The sequence below is a fragment of the Neopelma chrysocephalum genome, unplaced genomic scaffold, assembly GCF_003984885.1.
Source record: "Neopelma chrysocephalum unplaced genomic scaffold, ASM398488v2 Primary Assembly neopelma1_89, whole genome shotgun sequence".
NCBI classification, from domain to species: Eukaryota; Metazoa; Chordata; class Aves; order Passeriformes; family Pipridae; genus Neopelma; species Neopelma chrysocephalum.
Genome location: NW_020897751.1, coordinates 1,697,101 through 1,720,321, shown reverse-complemented (window position 1 = coordinate 1,720,321; position 23,221 = coordinate 1,697,101). Strand labels below are relative to the sequence as shown.

Here is a 23,221-nt window from a genome sequence, read left to right as displayed (position 1 = left end):
TGTTTACTTCTGCCTGTGTGGTGGCCCTGGCCCCTGATCCCAGGGGCACCTCTGGGCAGGCAGGTGGTGAATCATCACAGCAGCATCACCTGAGGGAACCTGCAGCTGCTTCAGGGGGTGTTGTCTTCAATCAGGTACAAGGCAGTTCTTTAGGAATAAATTGCCTGCTCACAAAACAGGCAGTGGCCAAGTTGAGGAAGGTTAACTGTGTTTCAGTTTCCCAGAACACAATAATTTTCGTGGTAATAAGCAAAAAAAAACAAAGGACACCACAGAAAACCCCACAAATGAAAAGCCAGCCCCGAGCAGAAAATCATGTTGTTATTCCAAATCTAAAAATATGCCATTTCCTTTCTTTTTCTTCTCATCTTCCCCAGAGGAAGAAGTTCTCCATGAATAAGTACAGTTGGTAAAGTTAGCATTGCATCTCAGATAGACCATGGAAAAGATAGAAAATCTGATTTTTGACAGCAGAGCTATCCTTGCCATCAACTGTGAAATGATTATTGTGAGCCTCTGCCTTGAAAAAAAAGAGATATTGTGCATATCCTTCTATTGAAAGTCTGGCCTTTGTGGACATCTTAAAATATTTTAAATAAAATAACAGAGATAGAATAATAGAATCATAAAATGCCCTGGGTTGGAAGGGACCTTAAATCTCATTCCACCCCCTGCCATGGGCAGGGTCACCTCCCACTAGCCCAGGTTGCTCCAAGCCTCGTCCAGCCTGGCCTTGGACACTTCCAGGGATCCAGGGGCAGCCCCAGCTTCTCTGGGCAACCTGTGCCAGGGCCTCCCCACCCTCACAGAGAAGATTTTTTTTCCTTACGTCTAATCTAAACCTACTCTGTGCATACAAAATCTTTGGGAAAAAAATGTAGCTGTAGTCCTAAATTTATTAAGCACCAAGTTAATAAATTAATTAAAAATATCAGTTGTTCCCTTTGTTCACTCTCCTTAGTAGGAGCCTAACTCTTGCACAAATGCAGGCAGAGGTTTGGGACTAGTCAAGGATGTGCTGGTTTGCTTCAGATTCTTTAATGTATTTTTCAGGTAAGAAAAAAGAGTACGGGAAGTTTCTGTCAGTCATTATTTTTCTCATAATATGATGTTATCCCACTTAGACATCTGTATTCTTTGGGATTTCTGTTGGCAAGAACTGAGGGAAAGCTTCTCAGTGCTCTGTCCTTACAGCCCTTAAGCTTTCAAGTCTTAGAATCAGAGAATAGTTTGGGTTGGAAGGGACTTAAGGTTCATCTCATTCCACCCCCCTGCCATGGGCAGGGACACCTCCCACTAGCCCAAGTTGCTCCAAGCCCCGTCCAACCTGGCCTTGGACACTTCCAGGGATCCAGGGGCAGCCACAGCTTCTCTGGGCAACCTGGGCCAGGGCCTCCCCACCCTCACAGGAAATGATTTCTTCCCTATATCTAAAGCACTTTGAAGCAGGACATTCCATAGCACAAGTTCACAGGAATCCCTCTTGCCTTCATTTAGAAACCCATCTGCTCTTGGCCTCGTGACTCTTAACTTGCCTTAACTCCATAACATCTCTGAAGGCCACGACTTTCTGCAGGACCTGCAAGGCATCCCACTTGGAGAAAGTGCTGCCACAGGGCCACATCACAGTTCTTCCATGATGAACACAAAAGAAGGGAAAAAAATTGGGGTTTGTGCTACTCCCTTATTCTTTCTGAACTTGTTTTTAAATTTAATATTATTTTTCCTTGATCGTATCCTGGCCCTGCAGACTCCCTGGCAGGTTCCCCATCACGCTTCTGTTTGAAGAAGGATTTTTTATTTTTAAAGTTTAATATTTGTGATAACATTTGCAAGTCGGGCTTTGAGTTCTGGTTTTTGGCCTGCCCAGTGCTGTGTTGTGCCACGTTGAAGCCCCTGGAAGTCATTTAATCTCCAAGCCAATAACTGAGAGATCTTTTCCCTAATGAGGAAAAAGTAAGTAAATTACTGCATATTTTGCCACAGAACTGACGAGTTCTCCTGGTTTGTTTGTTTTTTAATCACCTGCTTCTGCCAGAGCTTGTGAACCCTTTTATGTTCCTCACTTGGAAGGGGCTGGTTTTTGAGGGCCGTCTGTTCATTCTGAGTGATGTTCCTGCCCCGCTGTGTCTCCGTGCTCCCTTTCCTTGCATCTTTTTAAGCCTCTCTCAAGAAACTCCCCCCCCACCAGCTTTTGTTTTGCCTCTGAGTGTCCTTGGGCACTCGTGGGCCCCTCAGACATCTCACTCTTTCACTGCTCTGTTTTCCCTCCTTTTAATAAGCTCCCACTTCCTCAGGAAGCTCATCTTCCAGGCTGAGAACGACCCTTGTAGAGGCGGTTTTGGCCTCTTGGAGGAATGTTGGATACCTGTGCAAGGATCATAGTTATTCCTGCTGTGGATCAAAGCATGTTTTGACTACAATTTTTTAAAAATCATTATTTTTGATTAAAAGTATATGTACACCTTCCAAAATTTCCTACGTGTACTTTGATAAATTTATTAACGTGCCACATTTATTAACATACTTCATGGCTGCTTCTTTGGTTTGTTATGTTTTCAGAGTTCTAATTTATAAATCTGAATGAAATACTTGCATTATCTATGGATTATTTAAGAAATATGAAAGTACCTTGAGTTTTGCTTCAAAGGCACATCAGCCTATTTGATTCAAAACAGCTTTAAATTATTAAAGTTGGGGCTGTTCAGCCTGGAGAGGAGAAGGTTGTGTGGAGACCTCACAGAAACATTCCAATATCTGAAGGCCTAAAGGGAAGCTGAAGAGGGACAGTTCATCAACAACTGGAGTGACATGACAAGGGGGAATGGCATCAAACTGAAAGAGGGGAAATTTAGGTTGGATATGGGAAAAAAATTGCTCCCTGTGAGGGTGGGGAGGCCCTGGCACAGGTTACCCAGAGAAGCTGTGGATGCCCCTGGATCCCTGGAAGTGTCCAAGGCCAGGTTGGACGGGGCTTGGAGCAACCTGGGCTAGTGGGAGGTGTCCCTGCCCATGGCAGGGGGTGGAATGAGATGAGCTTTAAGGCCCCTTCCAACCCAAACCAGTCTGGGATTCTATAATTCTCTCCCTAAATATTTCAGCAGATGGAGACTGATCTTGGAGCATGGTAACTTCTAGCTCATGAGTGGCCCATTCCAGTACAGTACTTGGAATAACAATTTACATGGGATAAAAATGTAATGGATTTCCCTTTTTATTCTTAGTTTTCTTATGCTTCATTTTCTTATAAAACTTCTTTGTGTTCAGCTGAGTGCTTTGGTTCTGAGCAGCCAATATAAGGGTGGCAGCATGGGGTAAAATATCTTTTTTCTGTTCAACTAGAACCTGCTTGATTTCAAATGCAGTTGTTCTAAATGCTGCTCTGGAGCTTTTCCTTGAACAGGAAAGTAAAGCCCATGTCCTTGCTATCCCAGTTATATATGGAACTGTTCTCATTTTTGTCTTGTTTTGGCATTGTTTCAGCTTCACCTGAAATATTTTAATCATAGAATCCCAGAATGGTTTGGGTTGGGAGGGGCCTCAAAGCTCATCTCATTCCACCCCCTGCCATGGGCAGGGACACCTTCCACTAGCCCAGGTTGCTCCAAGCCCCATCCAACCTGACCTTGGACACTTCCAGGGATCCAGGGGCAGCCACAGCTTCTCTGGGCAATGGTGAGTTTAAAACCAGCCTTAGCAAATGGGACTGGTTTTGTTGTGAGTGTGTTTTTAACTCTGATGGAGGTTTTTCTGAGAGGACTTCAAGTGATCTGTAAATTTAAAAATAGCATTTCAGTCTTGGTCAGTTTTATACCCAGTCTTTTCTCTTGGCATTTAACTTTTATGCAGTCCTAAAGCATTTTAAAAATTCAAACAGATGTCAAATATATCTTCTCTCTTTCTTTCTGCCTATTTTGAGCTCACCACATTATGCTTTTAAGAGTTTAATTCTTCAAAGAGTCCAAAGTGGAAAGGGAAAACTGCCTCACCTCCATTCCTGGCTTGGGCTCCTCTTCCTGGCTCACCCCTTTTCTGTCTGGTTTTATCATCAGGCATCACTAAAGCTCTCACAGATTCCTTCCAGCTCTCAGCAGGTGCATTTCTGAAGGCTGTGCCAAAATTTGGCCAAGTGTGGACTTGTCTCATTCCTATTCCTATGCTAAATTTCAAGTTCCCTCTTGCAGAACACGGAGAGTTGGAGCTGTGCAAAGCAGAGGGTGCCAGAACTAGTTGTATGTGGGAAAAAACGCGTCTGGTTTTTCACAGAGATCATTGAACATTTTTGCCATGCAAGTAAACATTCCAAGGGGATGCAAGACTGGGGCACACACATTCATGGGTGGCTGCATTTCTAGTTGGTTAAGCAGCCAAGGTCACTGGAACTGCTCTTTCAGAGTTGGGAATGGCAGCTCTGGGGTTACTCCTGGAGACTGGATTGGCAGACAAAGCCTTCAGTGCTTTCTCTGGCAACCCCTGGGATCAATCCAGGCTGGGGATGAGCAGATGGAGCAGCCCTGGGAGAAGGCCCTGGGGGTGCTGGTGGGGCAGAGGCTGGACCTGCCCTGGCCCAGAAACCCCCCGTGCCCTGGGCTGATCCCCCAGCGTGGGCAGCAGGGCAGGGGGGGATTCTGCCCCTCTGCCCCTCAGGGGAGACCCCCCTGCAGAGCTGCTCCAGCCCTGGGAACAGCCCAGCAAGGACATGGAGGTGCTGGAGCCAGTCCAGAGGAGGAACCAAGAGGATCAGAGGGCTGGAGCAGCTCTGCTGGGAGGAAAGGCTGGGAGAGTTGGGATTGTTCAGCCTGGAGAGGAGAAGCTTTGGGGTGACCCAATTGTGACCTTCCAGGGCCTGAAGGGGCCAAGAGGAAAGATGGAGAGAGACTATTTCCAAGAGCCTGGAGTGCCAGGACGAGGGGAGATGGCTTTCCACTGCCAGAGAGGAGGATTAGATGGGATATTGGGAAGGAATTGTTCCCTGTGAGGGTGGGGAGGCCCTGGCACAGGTTGCCCAGAGAAGCTGTGGCTGCCCCTGGATCCCTGGAAGTGTCCAAGGCCAGGTTGGACGGGGCTTGGAACAACCTGGGCTAGGGGAAGGTGTCCCTACCTATGGCAGGGGGTGTTGGAGTCAGTTGATCTTTAAGGTCCCTTCCAACCCAAACCATTCTGTGATTCTTTGATTCGTTTCCTCAAAGATCTATCACAAAGATGTTTCTCAAAGGAAGGAGGTTGCTTTAGAAATGTGTGTGTTGCCTACTTAATTTTTATTTAAAAAGGGCCTGGAGCTGTAAGTATCCCCTTAATCATGAGGGGTTTTTTTCCCCTCTAGTTTCAGCAAATATCCTTTCCAGTGAGATGTTTTTGTGCTAAACCTGCAGATCTGCCTACTGGCTTTCTAATTTCTCTGTTTCAAATCTGATTTTTCATTTCAGGCACGTGTGAATCCCATCAGTGTCACTCCACCCATCCAAGCCATAGATCAGGACCGAAACATCCAGCCTCCTTCCGACCGACCCGGCATCCTCTATTCCATCCTAGTTGGTTGGTGTCTGCTCCTCTTCCTATCCCTCACAATCAGCCTCTTTGTTATGACCAGCCACAAAAAGATTGCCTGGGAGAGTGGAATCCTAATAAAAATTCCTGTTGTGGTCAGTGGGATGTTTGAAATCGTTGTTCTACCTGTTTGTGTTTAACTGCCATGGAGAAGTTTGTTTCAGATGGGTATTTATTATTATTTATTCAGATTGAATCCATGATTGTCTGGTTTAGTGAATGGGGCAACACAGCAAGTAAAAGGAGAGAGACTCTGAGTGCTCATAGCTCTGCTGAAGTGTGTTTTTCATTCACAGACCCAATAAAAGAGGCTAAAGAAAGGCAATTAGAGCAGGTTTCATCCCAAAAGGCTCCTGGCACAGAGCAGCTTAAAGGGGCTTACTGCATCCATCTCCAGTTGTGCTGCCTGTGAGCTCGTGTGCTTTCCCTTGTAATTTAATGTTTGTTTAGTTGTTTATGCTGTTTTCTGGCCATGTCTTTTGTTTTCCTGCTACTTCCCCCTGCCTGGCATTTGTTTCCAGTCCTTCTGCTTGTAGGATGTGATGAGGGAAAGGCCTGAGGGTGGTTGGCAGTTGCAGAGCTCCACCTGCCCTGCCCTTCCCAAAGTCCACACGGTGACTTTATGGGCATCTCTGTGGGATTTGAAAAGGGGGTGTTCTGTGGAATCACATCTTTGTGGTGTTTCCTGAGTTAAACTGCAGCTCCATGGTTTTCTCACCCAGGGAGAGGTGGAAGTAAAGATTTTAATGAGCACCTTGTTGCACCTTTGTTTGTCATAAGACAAAAGCTGCTTCTGCATCATAGAACCACGGCTGAGTTCAGCCTCCTCCTGGAGCACAATTGGGTTTTTTGGGGGGAAGCCATGGAGCCAACTGGATTCCTTTGGGGTGCACCTGGATCCAAATCTGGCAGGCCAAGCAATGAGCCCTCTCCCAGCAAAACTGCTCTGGGAGGAGATTGGGAGCCATTTGTAGAGTAAATCCTGGGTGGATTCATGTCTGCAAATGGACTTGGCTTAGTTAGACTTGGCTGCTTCAGCAGCTCTGCTGTGACAGCTCTGCCCCAGTGCCACGGTTAGGCCAGTTTTTTAAAGTTCTTTGCAGAACTGACAAAGCTCTTCAAGAGTGAAATTATTAAAGATTGTGTTTCACTAACCTGGGATATTGTTGATATAGGAGTGACTGTTTTGACCTCCGAGAAATAATTCAGGAAGATGTGTTCCAGCAGTTTGGTTGGGTTTGGGGAATTCTTCAATGGACAGGCTCTTTGTTTTTTCCTTCTTTCTTTTATCCTTCTTTCTTTTTTCCTTCTCTTTTCTTACTGTTTTTACATCTTTCCTTTTTTCCTTGGTTTCCCTCCTTTTTTCTTCCTTTTGCCTTCTTCTTTCCTCATTTTTTCCCCGCTTTCTTTTCTTCTTTTTTTTCTTCTTTCCTTCTTTTCTTTCTTTCTTTCCTTTCTTTTTCTTTCTTTCTTCTTTCTTACCTTTCTTCTTTCCTTCCTTCCTCCCTCCCTCCCTCCTTTCTCTCTTCCTTCTCTTTTTTTTTCTTCATTCTTTTTCCCCTCTCTTTTCCTTCTTTCCATTTTTACCTTATTTTTTTCCTTTTCTTTCTTTTTTTCCCTCCCTTCCTCTCTCTTATTTTTTTCTGTTCTCTTCTTGTTCTGTTTTTTTTTTTTAAACCTTCTTATTTTTTCCCCCCTTAGTCTTCCAAAGTATTTCTTTTTAGATTTTAAGCCTACCTTCATCTTTGCCAGGATTGCAGTGCTATTTATATTTTAGCCTCAGAAAATATTAAGTCGTTTCACAGGAAAAAGGCCTTGCAGATATTTCTTGTTACGTGGATTTACTAACTTGCTTTAGTTCTAAATGTATTTCTTAATATCTTTGGATTTGTCTTTTTTTAAACACTGGAAGGTTTGAACTGTGACCATAGAATGAGGGATTTGGCTACTTACTGAATATGAGAACGATTTTGAAGTTTATTTGATTTGACTGTTCTATTTGGTTCTTCTTTTCCCCTGTTTTCATCGTCCCCTTCACACCTGTACAAATCTTGGCCTGTGCTTTGGGCACTGTGGATTTCCAATGTTTAACATTTGGAAACGTGATATTTGGAATTTTTTTTTTTTGTAATGCACTAATTTTTCTCATCCTTCACTTTCAGGAATGTTAATTAATTTATTTGGGCCTTGCAGTAGAGCCACATATGGTGCCTGGACATACCAAGTGTGAAGCAAACCCACCTCCCCTTATTTTTATTAGTAATACCATTTTTACTAATAAATTTTACTATATTTACTAGTAAATTACAAGTAAAATATTATTTTTATGAGTAATTTTAAGCCTTTTTTAATCCTTTTTTTATCCTCTGGGGCTGGTCCTCGAGAAAAGCCAATTTTTCCTTTAAATTGTCAGCTTCTGACCCTGGAACTGTCTCTGTCATTTCTGCTGCCAGTTTTGCACAAGTGACTGTTTTATTTGGTTGATATTTTAACTAAAGAGCCACAAAAACCCCCCAGCATTTTTGGGGGGCTCCTCTCCATCCCTGTGTGCTCCCTGATGCCTCTGGAAGCGCAGTGTCCCACAAAAACCCTCCTCTGGCTCCAAGAAAAGCAAACTCCTCCCCTCCATAATTTTCTCCTTCAGGGAACCTCTTCTTTTCTACTTTGGCATTTAGTCCTTAATATCTTGATTTTTTTTTTTTAGCTTCAGCATCAACCCTGGTGATGTGAAGCTTTTAAGACCACAGCAATCTGTTACCTGCCAGAAACTGGGAGCTCCTGCTGGGTGCCTTGTGCTCTTAAAGAATTAGATGAATTAATTAGGAGCTGAATTTAAAAGGCAGGACTTGAAACTTGAAGCTCTGCATTGATGGTGGTGGTGTAGTAGAAAGAATAATCCACAGTAGTTCTTCTGCTACTTTCTGGGTCGATGACATACGTGTATATCAAGATAGCCACAGAAAAAACCCCATATATATATATGTATGGATATACTATATATATATAATTTATATATCTGGCAGCTGGTTGTCATTTGAGGAGCTGCAAATGAAATTATTGCCCATGAAGTGTGGACAGTGATCCATCTCCTGAGGCAGCTTCTGGCTTTCTAAGAGCAGTTTCTAACCATTCCACTCGAAAGGTGAACACATAACAGCACCATTTATCAGGAAAGTGGGCTTTTCTTGTGTTGAATCTTCTGCCCTGTTATGCTTCAGTCCTGGCTGGATTCAGGATTTGGCATGGCAAGGTTTGTCCTGCTCTCGTGGCTCAGGGCACTTCCTGGGATGTTCATCCCACGAGCCAGGAGCGCTTTCTGCCCCTCAGCTGCTGCACAGGACTGTTCCCAGACCTAAAATCCTCCAGAGCTTAGGTTTATAATCGGTGTTTTGGTTTCCTGGGATGCTCTCCCAACACTGGGAGGTGCCAGAGTTTGTGCTGTATGTGAACACTGTGGCTCTCTGAGCCCTTTGGTACCAATGCTTTGAGCATTTGAGCACTTTGGTGCCATTTCTTTGAGAGTCACGTGGCTCTAAATCCCAGCAGCTGAGTCCTCCCCTCCTCCTGTGTCTGCCTGGCTCCAGCAGGAGCCCTTTGGAAGGTTTTTGGGCTGCAGGTGCCAGGCCCAGCGGGGTAGTGGCTGTGCCAGCCTTTCAGGGCCCTTGCTCAATCTCCATGACATCCCACATCTGCTCAGGCTCTGATGCCTCCACTGGTTTGGAGACTATCCTGCAAATCCCCAGCCATGAAGACACCATTTCCAGCTGGCAATAAATGGAAGCTCTTTCATCTGGTGCCTCCTCCCTGATGAGAAACTTCATTTCTTAGAAGGATTTCTAAAATGTATTTTTATATTATACGATTATCATTTATGCTATTACTTATATATATTACTTCTATGCTATTAATAATGTTCCTGTTGTTATCAAGCACTTGGGGATTCCCAGTTGAGAAGAATCTTTGTGGTCAGGGACAGCAGGGACATAATGGTAATATTAAACACATAACTTAGTAGTATCCTTAAGCTCCATGTACACATGATGCAGTATTTTATCCTTACAGTAACAGGATTAGGTTTTGTTCCTTTGATGACTAATGAGTAAAATAAATACATTGTTAAACTAAACCTTTGAGATTTATTCAAACCTCAATGTCTTCCTTGCAGGTACCCCTGAGGATTATCCACAGTATTTCCATATGAATCTCACAACAGCGGAACTGACACTCCTCAAGCCAATAAATAGGGATTTACACCAGAAGTTTGACTTGGTTATTAAGGTAATTTTGGCTGAATTCATCTTTCTATATTCTTTTGAGAACAAAAAGCTCCGAAGAAAATGTGGGGTGGGCTTGCTTGTCTTTCCTGCAGTGCTCTCTTTTCATTTTTAGCCTGTCAGGCATCATTTAACACCATCGAGGGGAACAAGGGTGTGAAGTATTTGAGAAAAGGGAATGAATCATGGCAGAGTCCCAACAGTTCATGTTATATTGTATTAACAAACTAAGTATCACTTGTCTATTTGCTTTTTATGGCTCCTGAGAATGCATTTGGTTTCTGTTTCACGTGTTCCTGTGCTGAAGGTTCACAGAGGTACAGATAAGTGTGTGAGTAGTGAATATTCACAGGATCCCAGGATGGGTCAGGCTGGAAGGGACCACAGTGGGGATCTGGTGCCACCTCCCTGCTCCAGCAGGGCCAGCCCAGAGCACAGGGCACAGGAGTGTGTCCAGATGGGGCTGGAATAGCCCCAGGGAGGAGATTTCACCCTCCTTCTGGTCTCTGTTCAGGGCTGGGTCACTGCCCAGCCAAGAAGTTCTTCCTCCTGTCCAGCTGGAACTTCCTGGGCATCAGTTCCTGCCCGTTCCTCTTGTCTTATACTGGGAGCAAGGACAACAAAAAAAATCATCTCCACATCTTGTAGCAATTCTGTGGGGGGGTTTCTTGGTTTGGTGTTGGTTTTGTTTTGTTCAGGTTAGATCCAAAATAAGGCAGCTCAGTCCAGAGCTCTGCTACTGAATAGAAAGAAAGCTCCTGAAATGTAACCAGTGCTGAGCTCAGTCAGCTCCTGTTATTGGGAAAAGCCATAAACCATTCCCCTGAATCCCTGGAAGGGTTCAAGACCAGGTTGGACAGGGCTTGGAGGAACCAGGTCTCAGCATCTCTCTCAACATGCATCTTCACCTGGTTACTGAGTCCCAGCTCTGCACATATAAAATATAGTCAGAATTTGCTGCTTTCTTTGCCAATTTGAGGATTAAGAGGAAAAGAATAGGAGGTGACAATATCAATATCTGGCTTGTTAAACGTACTAAGCTGTTAATTTTACTTTGAGCAAAATTGTACAAAGCTGAAAGCTTTGCTGTAGGTGGGGTTTGCACCAGGCTGCAAAAATCAGTGCAGTAAAGATGGTGGCAGTGAGAACAGAGCAGAGTTACATTTGATTCTTTTGCAGAGAGTCTGGACCTGACCCTGGAGCTGTTGTCTAATGACAGAAAATCAAGGTTTTGTTCTGTTTATTCGTAGCTGGAGGGGCAAATAAAAGAGAAAGGAATCTCTGCAGTCTTGTGGTAGAGCACTTGTGTATTTATCAGGGCATTCCATGGAGAAAAAAGAGCAAACTGCACCATATTTAAACACATGTTTAAATACTTACTAGTATCTAATTTATTTCTAAATACAAATGTTCAACTCATACAGATAGTTTGGATTGGAAGGGACCTTAAAGACCATCTAGTTCCAACCCTCTGCCATAGGCAGGGATGCCACCCACTCAGTGCCACCCACTATCCAAATACAATTGGTAATAAGTTCAGTAATATACAGGTCCTTTTTGTATCTCCTGAGGAACTGAGCTGTGAGTACAGTAGGACAGAAGATGAAACAAAATTGCAGCTCATAACAGTGTTGAATAACTTGGCACCTCTTTAAATACTGTGTTGATTTCCTCCCTCGGTTGATTTTGAATGCAGCAAAGTACAAAGCTGGTGCATGCTGGCAGTGAAATCATTTGGGATTGGATTCCTTGATAAAAATCTATTTTGGGCCTTACTTCCTGTTCTGGAGTTCTGCTGTCACTGGGACGGATGTGGAAATTTGGGTGAATTAACATCTAAATAAATGGAGAGGGACTTTTCCCAAGGGTGTGTAGTGATACAACAAGGGGGAATGGCTTCCCACTGCCAGGGGCCAGGGATAGATGGGATATTGGGAAAGAATTGTTCCCTGTGAGGGTGGGGAGGCCCTGGCACAGGTTGCCCAGAGAAGCTGTGGCTGCCCCTGGATCCCTGGAAGTGTCCAAGGCCAGGCTTGGAGCAACCTGGGCTAGTGGAAGGTGTCCCTGCCCATGGCAGGGGGATGGAACAAGGAGATCTTTAAGCTCCCTTCCAACCCAAACCATTCCAAATATAGAATTCTAAATATGCTAAGAAATGACAGGTTAAAGCCCTGGAGCACTTTGGTTTCCAAAATTCAGCAGCCAGGTACAGTAGCACGACACACCAATTACAGCCATCCCTTACCCTGCTCTGATGGGGCATCTCCTGAGCCTGAATGGCCCCTTTGGTTGTTAATGCCACTGTTTATAGGCATTTATTTTTAATAGATTGTTTATAGGCGTTGCTGGTTCATGTTGCTGTGCTGTAGGTGCAGTCAGGGGGATAATAAGGGGAAATGATCAGTCTGTGAGAATGACAATGTGCCACCAGCTAGAATAATAAAAGTTTTAATGCTGTGCTGTTCAGGGCCCTTTTGAACTGCTGTGATGTCTCGGGCTTGTACCAAATCAAACCTTCAGATTCTTGTGTTGCTCATTCTCAAGTTTTCATTTCTCGCAGCGTTGAAGTTGTTGGATCTGATTCTGTTTTATCTGTGTGATGTTTCCCTTCAAACAGAAAATACACTGGTTTTTGCAGCACTCACAAAATTTAATCTTTAAAATATTCCCTCTGATGTGAGGAGATCAATTTTCTTTTTTCCCCCCGTTAAGTTATTATGGAAAAGAGGGAAATGGAAAAGGTGGTTAAGTCAATACATGAATATTTGAATGCAGGAAGGAAATGGTGTGCTCACCTGTGAGACAAAAATTGGATTGCTGATAAATTTTGAATTCTCAAATAGGGAGACAATGGAAAAAAACTAAATATCTTAATAAGAAATGCTGGTTTTCAGCCTCTGTGCTATCTCCAGAATATAACAGATGATAAGCAAGGAGAAAAACTATTTTGTCTTCCTATGGCACTTCCATTCCCTGCCAAGCAATGTGGGCTTTTACAAAAGAATGTGTGGATTTTTTTGGGTGTTTCATTGAAATTTCCATGTTGCATCAGCAAGGCTGCCATAATATGTGAATTTAGAACCTTGAAACTGAAAGGGCTTCCAGTGTTAATTAAAATTAGATACACATGACCATTGCACTGTAGACATGAGACTGTGTTCTTGTTACCAGCTCTAAAAAGTGTTAGTGAGGTTTTATTTATTTTTAAAGCATGTATAACATGAAACCAAAAGGAGAATTAATCAAATTTTGATGCATTTGGATCCTTTCCTCTTGGAACTTGGGTTATTTATCAATCAGACAAAATCTAACCTGGCAGTTCTATTATAATCAATTTGCAACGAGGATGGGCTGCTGAAGGCTGGATGTGCTTACACAGCCAGTGAAACCTAATTCCTGGAATTGTTGCACTCCAGAGAATTTACCACATCTGTAAGAAACCTGATTTTGCTGAACTTGGTGCACATCAGGTGAGAGAGCAGAGGAATGTTTTGTTGATCTCATGGGGGCACCTGTGCACAGGGGAAATGAAGTTGATAATGTAGTTTTAGGGCAGGTTTACATAGAGCCTGTATGGTATTAAACCACTGTCCACTGTATTTAATTGTATTTGGGAAATTGAAAAGGATTTATGTAAATTGGGCGTCTCAAAAAAAATCAAATTAGATTAAAAAAAGAGGGGAGAGGGGAAGGAGGAAAGAAGTTTCCCAGCTTCAAATAACATTTGTAGGCTGACTTTTTAATAGGACTTTTACTTGAAACGAAGAGTTTTATGGTTCTTAGGGAATAGGCTCTCACAACCTGGTCTTGTGGGAGGTGTCCCTGCCCATGGCAGGGGGTTGGAATGCCACGAGCACTAAGGCCCTTCCAACCCAAACCACTCTGGAATTCTATGAAAAAGGGTTTTTTGGTGCCTTCCCCACAGTTTTGGGGAGAGAAGTGTCTGTGCCACAGTGATGCAGATTATTTTGAAGAATATCCTTGCAGAGGATTTTCTGTATCCCAGGGACCTCTCTGTGTCATCCCCACGAGGTGCCTCTGCCAGGCTGTCCTTGACCCGGGGTCAGATAACACCATGGAGACACTTCTACAGTGGGATTGCATTTCCCTGTTGTTCAGGTGGGGACAGAAACTCAGACTGTTTGAAATTCCAGTGTCACCAGGAAATTGGTTTGTGGGCCCATTCTGCAGGAAGTGATGGGGAACTTTCCCGTAAAATTCTGTTTACTCTGGAATTTTTACTGGCTGGAATTTTTTGAACAGAGTGGGATTTAGAATCTTTGGAAGGTTTTCCCCCTGCTGAATTGTCAGGTTGTTATATAGGGTGACACTAGACACTGGAGGTGTAAGTAAGTCAGGTGTACTTGCTGTGAGCATTTCTGTACAGACTGAGTAACAGCCAGACTAAATTCCATGTTAATCAGGGAAAATTGTGAGTGAACTCGGCTTCATACGTAAGATGCCATTTACAGTGACATTCCTGGGCAGGAATTTGTGTGCCTGTTGTCCTGCCCATCCCAAGAAAATGCCTGGGAGCTGGAAACAGCTTCCTCACAAGGGGCACTGGGGGGACAGCTCCAATCTGTGCTCTCTGTGACAGTGACAGGACCCAGGGAATGGCTGGAGCTGTGCCAGGGCAGGGTCAGGTTGGATCTCAGGGTAAGGTTCTTCCCCCAGAGGGTGGTTGGGCACTGACCAGGCTCCCCAGGGCAGTGGGCACAGCCCCAAGGCTGCCAGAGCTCCAGGAGGGTTTGGACAATGCTCTGAGGGACAGGGTGGGATTGTTGGGGTGTCTGTGCAGGGCCAGGAGTTGGACTAGATGATCCCTGTGTGTCCCTTCCAGCTCAGGATATTCCATGATTCTGTGATTCCTTTCTTGTGGAGGTGCTTTGGATCAGGGAGATGCTCCCAGAACATGGATCAGCTGTTCCAGTACAGGGAAGCCCTTTCCCTGATCTGGATCTCAGCAGAAACAACAGAAAGTGGTGCTCTCCTGCTCCTCCCTCGGGAGGTTAATTGGTTTCTCTCTTCCCACTGGGAACTTCGTTGATCCCTCCTGTCCCTTGCTCTCGAGGGTGTTGAAAACTTCCTGCACTCCATGAAAAGAAGGCCTTGCTTTTGCAACAACCTTGGGATCAAACTGTGGACAAACATGCACTTTGAAGGCAGAAAATAAAGTACATTTAGCCTTGTTTTGGGGGATCTGTTCATCAAACAAATGCTGTTTTCTGTTCCAAAAGCAGAGGGCAAGGCTAAGACCTGATCAGTTTAAAAGCCAGGGAGGTCATGGAGCACAGCACTGGGATGGAGCCCTTGGCTTTTGAAGGAACTTGGGAATGATCTCAGTGGGTGAAATACCAGAATAAAAAAGCTTGTTATGATCCTGAAATGTTACAGAATCGCTGAGATTGGCAGGAACCTCTGGAGAATGGCCAGTCCTACTCCCTGCTCAGGGTGGGGAGGGAGTATTTGGAAACTCTGCAGCCTCTCTGGGCAACCTGGTGAAGATCCCCACTGCTCTCCCTGTGCCCACCAAGCCATTCATCTCATTGCAGAGACCTGTCAGGGTGGTGGAACATGAATTGCCCTCATAAACCCACGGGAGTGATGACTCCCAGCCTCCTCCTGCTCCCTCATATGCTTGGAAATGGCTCCCAGAATTATCTGCTCCCCCACGACTTTCCCTAGCACTGAGGGGAGGTTCTGGACTTCCCTGGATCTTCCTTCTTGCCTTTCTTGAGGACACAAGTGACATTTCTTTTGGGCTAGACCTCAGGAAACTTTCAAGTGCAGTAGAGAGGGGTCTTGCAGTGACATCAGCCACCCCCCTTAGCATGTGTGAGTGCATCCCACTGAGGTTGGAAAAGCCCTCTGAGATCACCAATTCCACCCGTTCCCCAGCACTGCCAAGCCCACCACTAACCCATGTCCCCCAGGGCAACATCTACATGTCTTTTGAACACTTCCAGAGGTGAAACTTCCAGGGATTGACTGTAGAATTGCAGAAGGACTTTGCAAGACCGAGTGAGTGGGTGATAAAATGGCTGATAAAATAAGGCATGGCTTAAAAATAAAGTGAAATGTGTCAGAAAAGATCATCCTGGCCTTCTGCTGAAAATGATGGGTTCTGGCTTGTCTTGGGAATGAGATCTTGGCATTGGAACTGAGCACTGACTGTGAAGGTTGGCTCAGTGATCCATGGCTGTCCAAAAAAAAAGAGGCAAAATTAGAAATCATTAATGAAGATAGAGAACAGAACAGAGAAAAAAACCACAGCAGTACTGAAGGAATTCAGGTGCACAGCTCTGGTCCCTGTGCCAAGGAGGGCAGAGCAGAACTGAAGCAGGCTCCTGTCAGGTGAGGAAGGAGGAGGCCATGGTGGACACCTGTAAAATACAGAGTTCTGAGAGTGAAGAAGAATCAACAGTTCCCTCTCTCCTGAAATACCAGAGCAAGGAGTCACCAACTGAAACAGAAGGGGGCAAAGTTTAAAACAGATCAAATGGGTTGTTCTTCTCTGAAAGAGAAGGTTGAGTGGAGACTTCAGAGCGACCTTCCAGTATCTGAAGGTACCTGCAAGGCAGCTGGAGATGGACTCTGCCTCGGGAACTGGAGTGCCAGGACAAGGGGGAATGGCTTCAAACCCACAGAGGGGAAATTCAGGTGAGATGGATGGAAGAAATTCTTGGCTGTGAGGGTGGGGAGGCCCTGGCACAGGTTGCCCAGAGAAGCTGTGGCTGCCCCTGGATCCCTGGAAGTGTCCAAGGCCAGGTTGGACGGGGCTTGGAGCAACCTGGGCTAGTGGAAGGTGTCCCTGCCCATGGCAGGGGGTGGAACAAAATGAGCCTTAAGTCCCTTCCAACCCAAACCTTGATTCATTCTCTGTTTCTGTGACTCTGACAGAGCCTGTTTGCTCTGACAGGCAGAGGTGGAGTCACTGTCTTGTCTCTGGGAATGTTCCAGAGGCATCTGAATGTGGCACTTGGGGACATGGGTTAGGGGTGATTATGGTGTTGCTGGGGGAATGGTGGACTCAATGATCTTGAAGGTCTCTTCCAACCTTGATGATTCTGTGATTCTTTTATTATGAATTTTGGACAACACAATGCTAGCAGGCAATGAGAAGATGTCCCTCAGCTGAGGCTCCCTGCACTGGAAGTTCCTGGACTTAGAGAAATGCCCCAAAGTCTGTGGTTTTTGACATTTAAAAAGTCCTGAATTATCTAACTTTTTTTCCCCCAGCACTTCAGAAACTTCATATTTGCAATGTTTGGTTGGTTTTTGCAAGACTGTCAACCTTCAACTCCTCACACCCTGTTTTGATCTCTTGGCTCTGTGCATCTGGTGACCTGAGTTATCTTTGTTCAGGGTAGCTCCACTTTTCCCCTCTTCCCATGTATCTTAATTAATATATTTTCTTGCATTTAAGAATTCTTTGCTTTTCGTAGTTTTTGGGCTTCAACTCACGGTGACAGATGAGAAAAAGAATAAAAGAAGTGTATTTTCATTAAATACTTGCTCAGTCCACTTCCTGGCAAGGCTGATATCTCCCACATAATTGGTTTGGTTGAATTGCTGTGCATCTCCTGTAGGTATTAAGTACAATTACTGGTCTTTTAAATTAGCTATTCAAATGTTCATCCCTCAGGTGAACTCAGTATTCAACTAATTCTCTTTGAGACCTCCCTTTTTCTATCCTGTATTTAATCTAGTAATGAGAGCTGATGTAGAATTGAAAATCTAAGTGCAGGGACAGGTTTTGTCTTTGTGAATAAGGAGGGGGGAAAAAAGGGTGCAGAAAACCCAGACCTTTTCCTATCCATTACTAAAATGTTGCTTCATATCAGTCTTCAAAGTTGTCACACACATGGAAACAGCAAGTTTTCCCTGCCTTTAGCAGGTAAAAGATTTTCTTGCCTTTAGAGTGTTGTCACAGATACACATTAGAGAGACCAGTGATTGTGAGATAAGATTGACCCTAAATTGTGTGTCAGCACTCCCAGAGCAATGAAACTATTAAAATCAATAATGGCTTTGTTCTGTAATGTCTCTTATTGACAGAAGTGGCTGTATTTCCTTCCTGCAGTAAACAGGCATCTTTGTTCATGTAAAACTCAAACATCCATCACTCAAAACTTGGCATAATGACTTCATAGTTGGTGTTTTTCTTTAAGGGAAGGGAAGAAGGAAGACTTGTATTATTTGGAAAGGTGGCCTCTGTAACTAGGACTGTTCACTGCACTGCAGCCTTGCTGATCCTGAAGTCACCTGATATGTGACCAAAAAAAAAAGTATGTTTTGGGGTTTGGGGTTTTTTTAAGCACAGTGTCTAGACACATTATGTGCCAGTTTAATTTCCCTGCCACATCACAGGCTTCACTGACAGTAAAGTCAAATTTCTTCTGAGTTCTAAAGGTACTCTGTTCTTCTTGTCCTTAAGCCATTTTTTAATCCACATCAGTGGTTCTTTCCTTATGCTGTACTTTGTGACCTTGGAAATTAATCCAGTGTGTGACATATAATCCTAAATCTTAGCCCAAATCTAGATAAGTTATGTCCCTTGTTTCACCCAGATCTCCCAGTTCTGGTATGTACTTCAAAGAAGCAACTTGGTCAGCCCTGACCTTCCCTCTCTGTCTCTGTGCTGGCTGCTCCTTAATTTAAATACATTGATTCAAATACTGCAGCATAGAATTATAAAATGGTTTGGGTTGGAATGGACCTTAAAGACCATCACATTCCACCCCCTGCCATGGGCAGGGACACCTTCCACTAGCCCAGGTTGCTCCAAGCCCCGTCCAACCTGGCCTTGGACACTTCCAGGGATCCAGGGGCAGCCACAGCTTCTCTGGGCACCCTGTGCCAGGGCCTCCCCACCCTCACAGGGAGGAATTCCTTCCCAATATTCCATCCAACCCTGCCCTCTGGCGGTGGGAAGCCATTCCCCCTTGTCCTGTCACTCCAGACCCTTGGAAATAGTCTCTCTCCATCTTTCTTGTCATCCCCTTCAGGCCCTGGAAGGCCACAATTGGGTCACCCCAAAGCTTCTCCTCTCCAGGCTGAACAATCCCAACTCTCCCAGCCTTTCCTCCCAGCAGAGCTGCTCCAGCCCTCTGATCCTCTTGGTTCCTCCTCTGGACTGGCTCCAGCAGCTCCATGTCCTTGCTGTGCTGTTCCCAGGGCTGGAGCAGCTCTGCAGGGGGGTCTCCCCTGAGGGGCAGAGGGGCAGAATCCCCCCCTGCCCTGCTGCCCACGCTGGGGGATCAGCCCAGGGCACGGGGGGTTTCTGGGCCGGGGCAGGTCCAGCCTCTGCCCCACCAGCACCCCCAGGGCCTTCTCCCAGGGCTGCTCTCAATCACTTCTCACTTAAAGCTTGAGTTTAACACCAAGGAAGGAATGATCCTTAGGAAATCCTTAAATCAGCAAAGATGAGATCCCAGTCTGCTCCCGGGAGGGTGTCTCTATTTCCTCGCATAACAATTTAACACAGACATCTCTTCAGCCAGCAGGTTAAATTAAATGCAAGCCTTTAGAAGTCAGTCTGCTGTATAATGGTCTTCAGGGGAGATATTTAATGGTATTCTACCCAAAATTCCAGAGTTCATTTTCTTTTCTTCCTCACCCTACAGAAATCTCATCCCTCCTGAACGATGTCAGTGCTGTACAAGTAGCAGGGGATGGGCAAATGTTCTCTTGCCATATTGGCCAGATGAGATCTTGTGGAGGAGGGGTGAGCAAATAACTTCTCTTCATCATGTGTGCTATTGAAATACTTGCCCAAGCCTTCAGATCTCCTGCCTCTGCGGGAAACATCCACCTACCTTTGCTTTCCCTAAGTCTCTGAGACCTCCTAGCCCAGTTTGCAGGTCTCACTTCTGCACTTCCACACTGTATCTGCCAGCACCAGAAAATAGGTCCTTACGTGCCTACTGTTGTTAAGACACGTTAAGTTCACGTTTGTCCCTGTGCTCAACTCTCCCCTCAACTCCACTTCCTCATCCTCCTGTTGGGAGCACCCTTAGGGGCTCTTAACTACTTAATTAAAGCAATAGCAGAGTATAAATCTGTGCTGTGGTTTTGTGTCTTGGGAGTCGTGTGAAGGTCACCTGCTCTTCACCCTTGCTTTGGTTTCTTTGAAAGATCACTCTTTATTTTGAAAGTAAAACATGTTGTTTGGAGGACTAGACCCAAAATGCTTTGTGTCCTAAATACCAGTGGCTTTCTTGATGAAAGAAGTTTAAGTGCTCCAAAATATGTGTTAGGAAGCCAAGAGGCTCGACCTGTGGCCCACAAGTTCAAGCAAGTCTCTTTTAACAGGTCATTATGAGGGGAAGCTGCTTTCACCAACAACATGGAATGTCTGGAACAACTTGCATGAGATATAACTTCATCTCTTAAAAAAAAACCACAACAAAACCAGCAAATGAAAAAATAACAGAAAAAAACCACAAACAAACCCTCCCCCCCAAAGAAAACCAAACCAAAACAAAATAAAAGCAAACAAAAAAACCCCACCACAAAACAAACAAACAAAAAAACCAAAAACTAAAACAAAATAATAGCAAACAAAAAACCCCACCCTTTTTTTCCCCTGATGTTCCAGAGTAATCCAGATGTACTTAAAAGAGAAAAATCCATTTTTCTTAACAACTGAGTGTTTTGAATGATTTTGTTATGGAGTACTTAAGGTGTCACCACCTACTTTGAAAAAAAACTAACAGTTTTAAAGTTTATACTTCTTTTTACTTGACATGGAAGTTTTGATCATTACCAACGTACGATTGTTGTTTGATTAATGAAGAGAATTAACGCTTTTCAGACCAAAAAAGGGTCTAAATAAGAAGTTAAAAACAACTAGTTGATGAAATAAAAATGACATGTTTCCAGAGGAAGGTTCTTAGGATGTTTGATTTGAAAAAAACAAGGAATTATATGTTTTGAAATGAGGGAAATACCAGATTATAAGTAAAACCTCTGCAAATAAAAAGTCCTGTTAACAACAGTAATTTAGGTCCTGTTCTCTCTCTTCTGCAATATTTTTACACCTGAGAAGTTTATTGCACGGTGCAGTTCTCATGTCTGCAGACAGGCACTAGGGCTCCACTGGTGTGGTATTCCCAGGTTTTGGCCCTGGGAATACACATTTTGGCCGTGGGAGACTGGCTTTCAATGCCCTACTATTGTCTTGCTGCAGGGACATGTGCAGGACTGTAATTAAAACTGGTTTGCTCTTCATAAATTAGAGAACAAATTACTTGTTGTCTTTTACTTCTCTTGTTTATTTGCCTTAATTAGTTGTTGGTTGTAAAGTTAAAAGACAAGAAAGCAAGATCATGGGTTTATGTTGGATGAGCCCACTGGAATGGCCAGTCAGTGCTTTTATGTTTAGGAAGTTTGAAAATGAGAATAAATCAGGTGAAAACTGGGGGTTATTCATTGAAATAAAGAATATTTTGCTTGACACTCGCATCCACAACTTCTCTGGGAGCAGGTTGCCCAGAGAAGCTGTGGCTGCCCCTGGATCCCTGGAAGTGTCCAAGGCCAGGTTGGATGAAGCTTGGAGCAACCTGGGCTAGTGGAAGGTGTCCCTGCCCATGTCAGGGAGTGAGATTGGATGGGCTTAGAGGTCCCTTCCAGCCCAAACTGTTCTAGGACTCAAAACCAGGCAAACCCCAAATTAAAATCCCACTCCTGTAACACTGGGGAGGTGGATTTTGGGGGAGAGGGAAGGAGTCGTGTCCAGTAATCTGTAGGAAGCACTGTGCTAGCAGCACCTTTGGGGTTTAACTCTCTGGTTTGCTGGTGCCTTGGGTTCTGTTGTACAGTTTTCTTTTGTCCTTTGAAGATTTTTCCAAAACTCTCAGTCCTGCGAGTTTAAGGAACTGTGTTTGCTCATGTGCTGTAGAGCTTTGGGTTTCTTGTGACTATGTAAAAGTTGGTTGTGATGGAAAGTCTTTCTGTTCTTCTCTCCTACTAATTTTTAGTTGTTTGGGTTTTTTTTCATGATGCCCAGTTTCACAAAAGGGGGATCTGTGCAATGGTATCCATTTCTTTACCTGGATTTTGATTGTTAACTCCAAGCCATCCCCAAATCTCTGTTTGTAGCTGAACTTGGCTGAGAGCCTTTGACAAATGAGGTGTTTTTTAGGCTGAGCAAGACAATGGCCACCCCCTTCCTGCCTTTGCCAACCTGCACATCGAGGTCCTCGATGAGAACAACCAGAAGCCTTATTTCACCAGATCCACCTACGAGGGCTTCATCCTGGAATCCTCCCCGGTGGGAACCACCATCTCGGACAACCGGAACCTCACTGCTCCACTGCAGGTCGTGGTGCTGGACAACGACGTGGAGGAGGTATGTGTTGGTCCCTTGGAGTGTCCTTCTTGTGGTTGCATTTTTATTGCTTTTTAAATTTTTTTTTTAAATTGAGACAAAGCAGATTTGATCGATAAATTAAAAACAAACACCAAAACTCACTATCACTTTTTTATGTCTTGGTTTCGTTTTTGTTTTTGTTCTGAGTTCTGATTTGAGAAGTGATTTGCAAGTGCATCTGAGCTGGAAAACTACTCTGTGTTTTACTCAGCTCTCTGTGAGTTTGTGTTCTGTTCGAGGTGATGAATCCTCAGCACGAAGAGGTTTTTGGGAAAGGGATGGGCCTTTCCCACAGTGTGGAAAAATGGGAGAGAGGGATGAGCCTTTCCCACAGTGTGGAAAAATGGGAGGGGGGGGCTCAGAGTGGGAGGAAGTCGTAGTTTGAACTGGGAAGAAGAGGAATAAGAGGGCAGGAGGCTGGAAGGTCAGTCCTTTCTTTGCTCTGCCCAGATTTGGATACCAACACTACTCATGGGGATCTCAAAGGAGCAGTAACCAAGTAGTAGCAGGACATCACTCCAGGGCTGACATTTCTTCAGTTCTCACCAAGGCTGTTACAGGGGTTTTTTTGGCCAATGTTTCTTTTCCCTCTAAGTCTCGTTGTCTCTCCAGTTGTCCCCGTTGGTCTTTTTGGTTTCTGTTCTCTGGTTGTCTTCAGATCAATAAGGAAAGCTGAGTTTTGGGATAGGATTTGTAGTGCTAGTTATACATGTCAGTACTCTTTAGTTCTTAACCTGATAGTCTGAAAACAACCTCCTGATTCTGAAGGATTCATGTTGGACACAAGCAAATCTGTGATTTTTAAGAAACACCAGACTGTTGTCACTGGCAGATACTTTTGCACTGGAGTGATTTATTGTCCCAAGAAGCTGTTTCAAAGCCCACATTCCTGTAGAATGTCTCCTTCCTATCCATTAAAACATCTCCCTGGATTTATGGGCATTGATAAAAACCAGTTGGAAGGCAGGTGGGAATGACTGTTGGATCTGGCCTTGTGGGGGCTGGATAAAAGGTGTGGAGTGAG

The 23,221-nt window shown here is 44.5% G+C and overlaps 1 protein-coding gene across 16 annotated transcripts in view; it reads left to right on the top strand.

Moving 5' to 3' along the window:
* PCDH15 (protocadherin related 15) overlaps window positions 1-23,221 on the top strand; it is a 526,100-nt gene that overhangs the window by 345,288 nt on the left and 157,591 nt on the right. For all 16 annotated transcript variants that reach the window (XM_027692924.1, XM_027692936.1, XM_027692923.1 and 13 more), the window contains 3 exons: window positions 5,427-5,535; window positions 9,713-9,825; window positions 21,970-22,176. In XM_027692924.1, coding sequence (XP_027548725.1) covers window positions 5,427-5,535; window positions 9,713-9,825; window positions 21,970-22,176 — 429 coding nt within the window. The remainder of the gene's footprint in view (window positions 1-5,426; window positions 5,536-9,712; window positions 9,826-21,969; window positions 22,177-23,221) is intronic.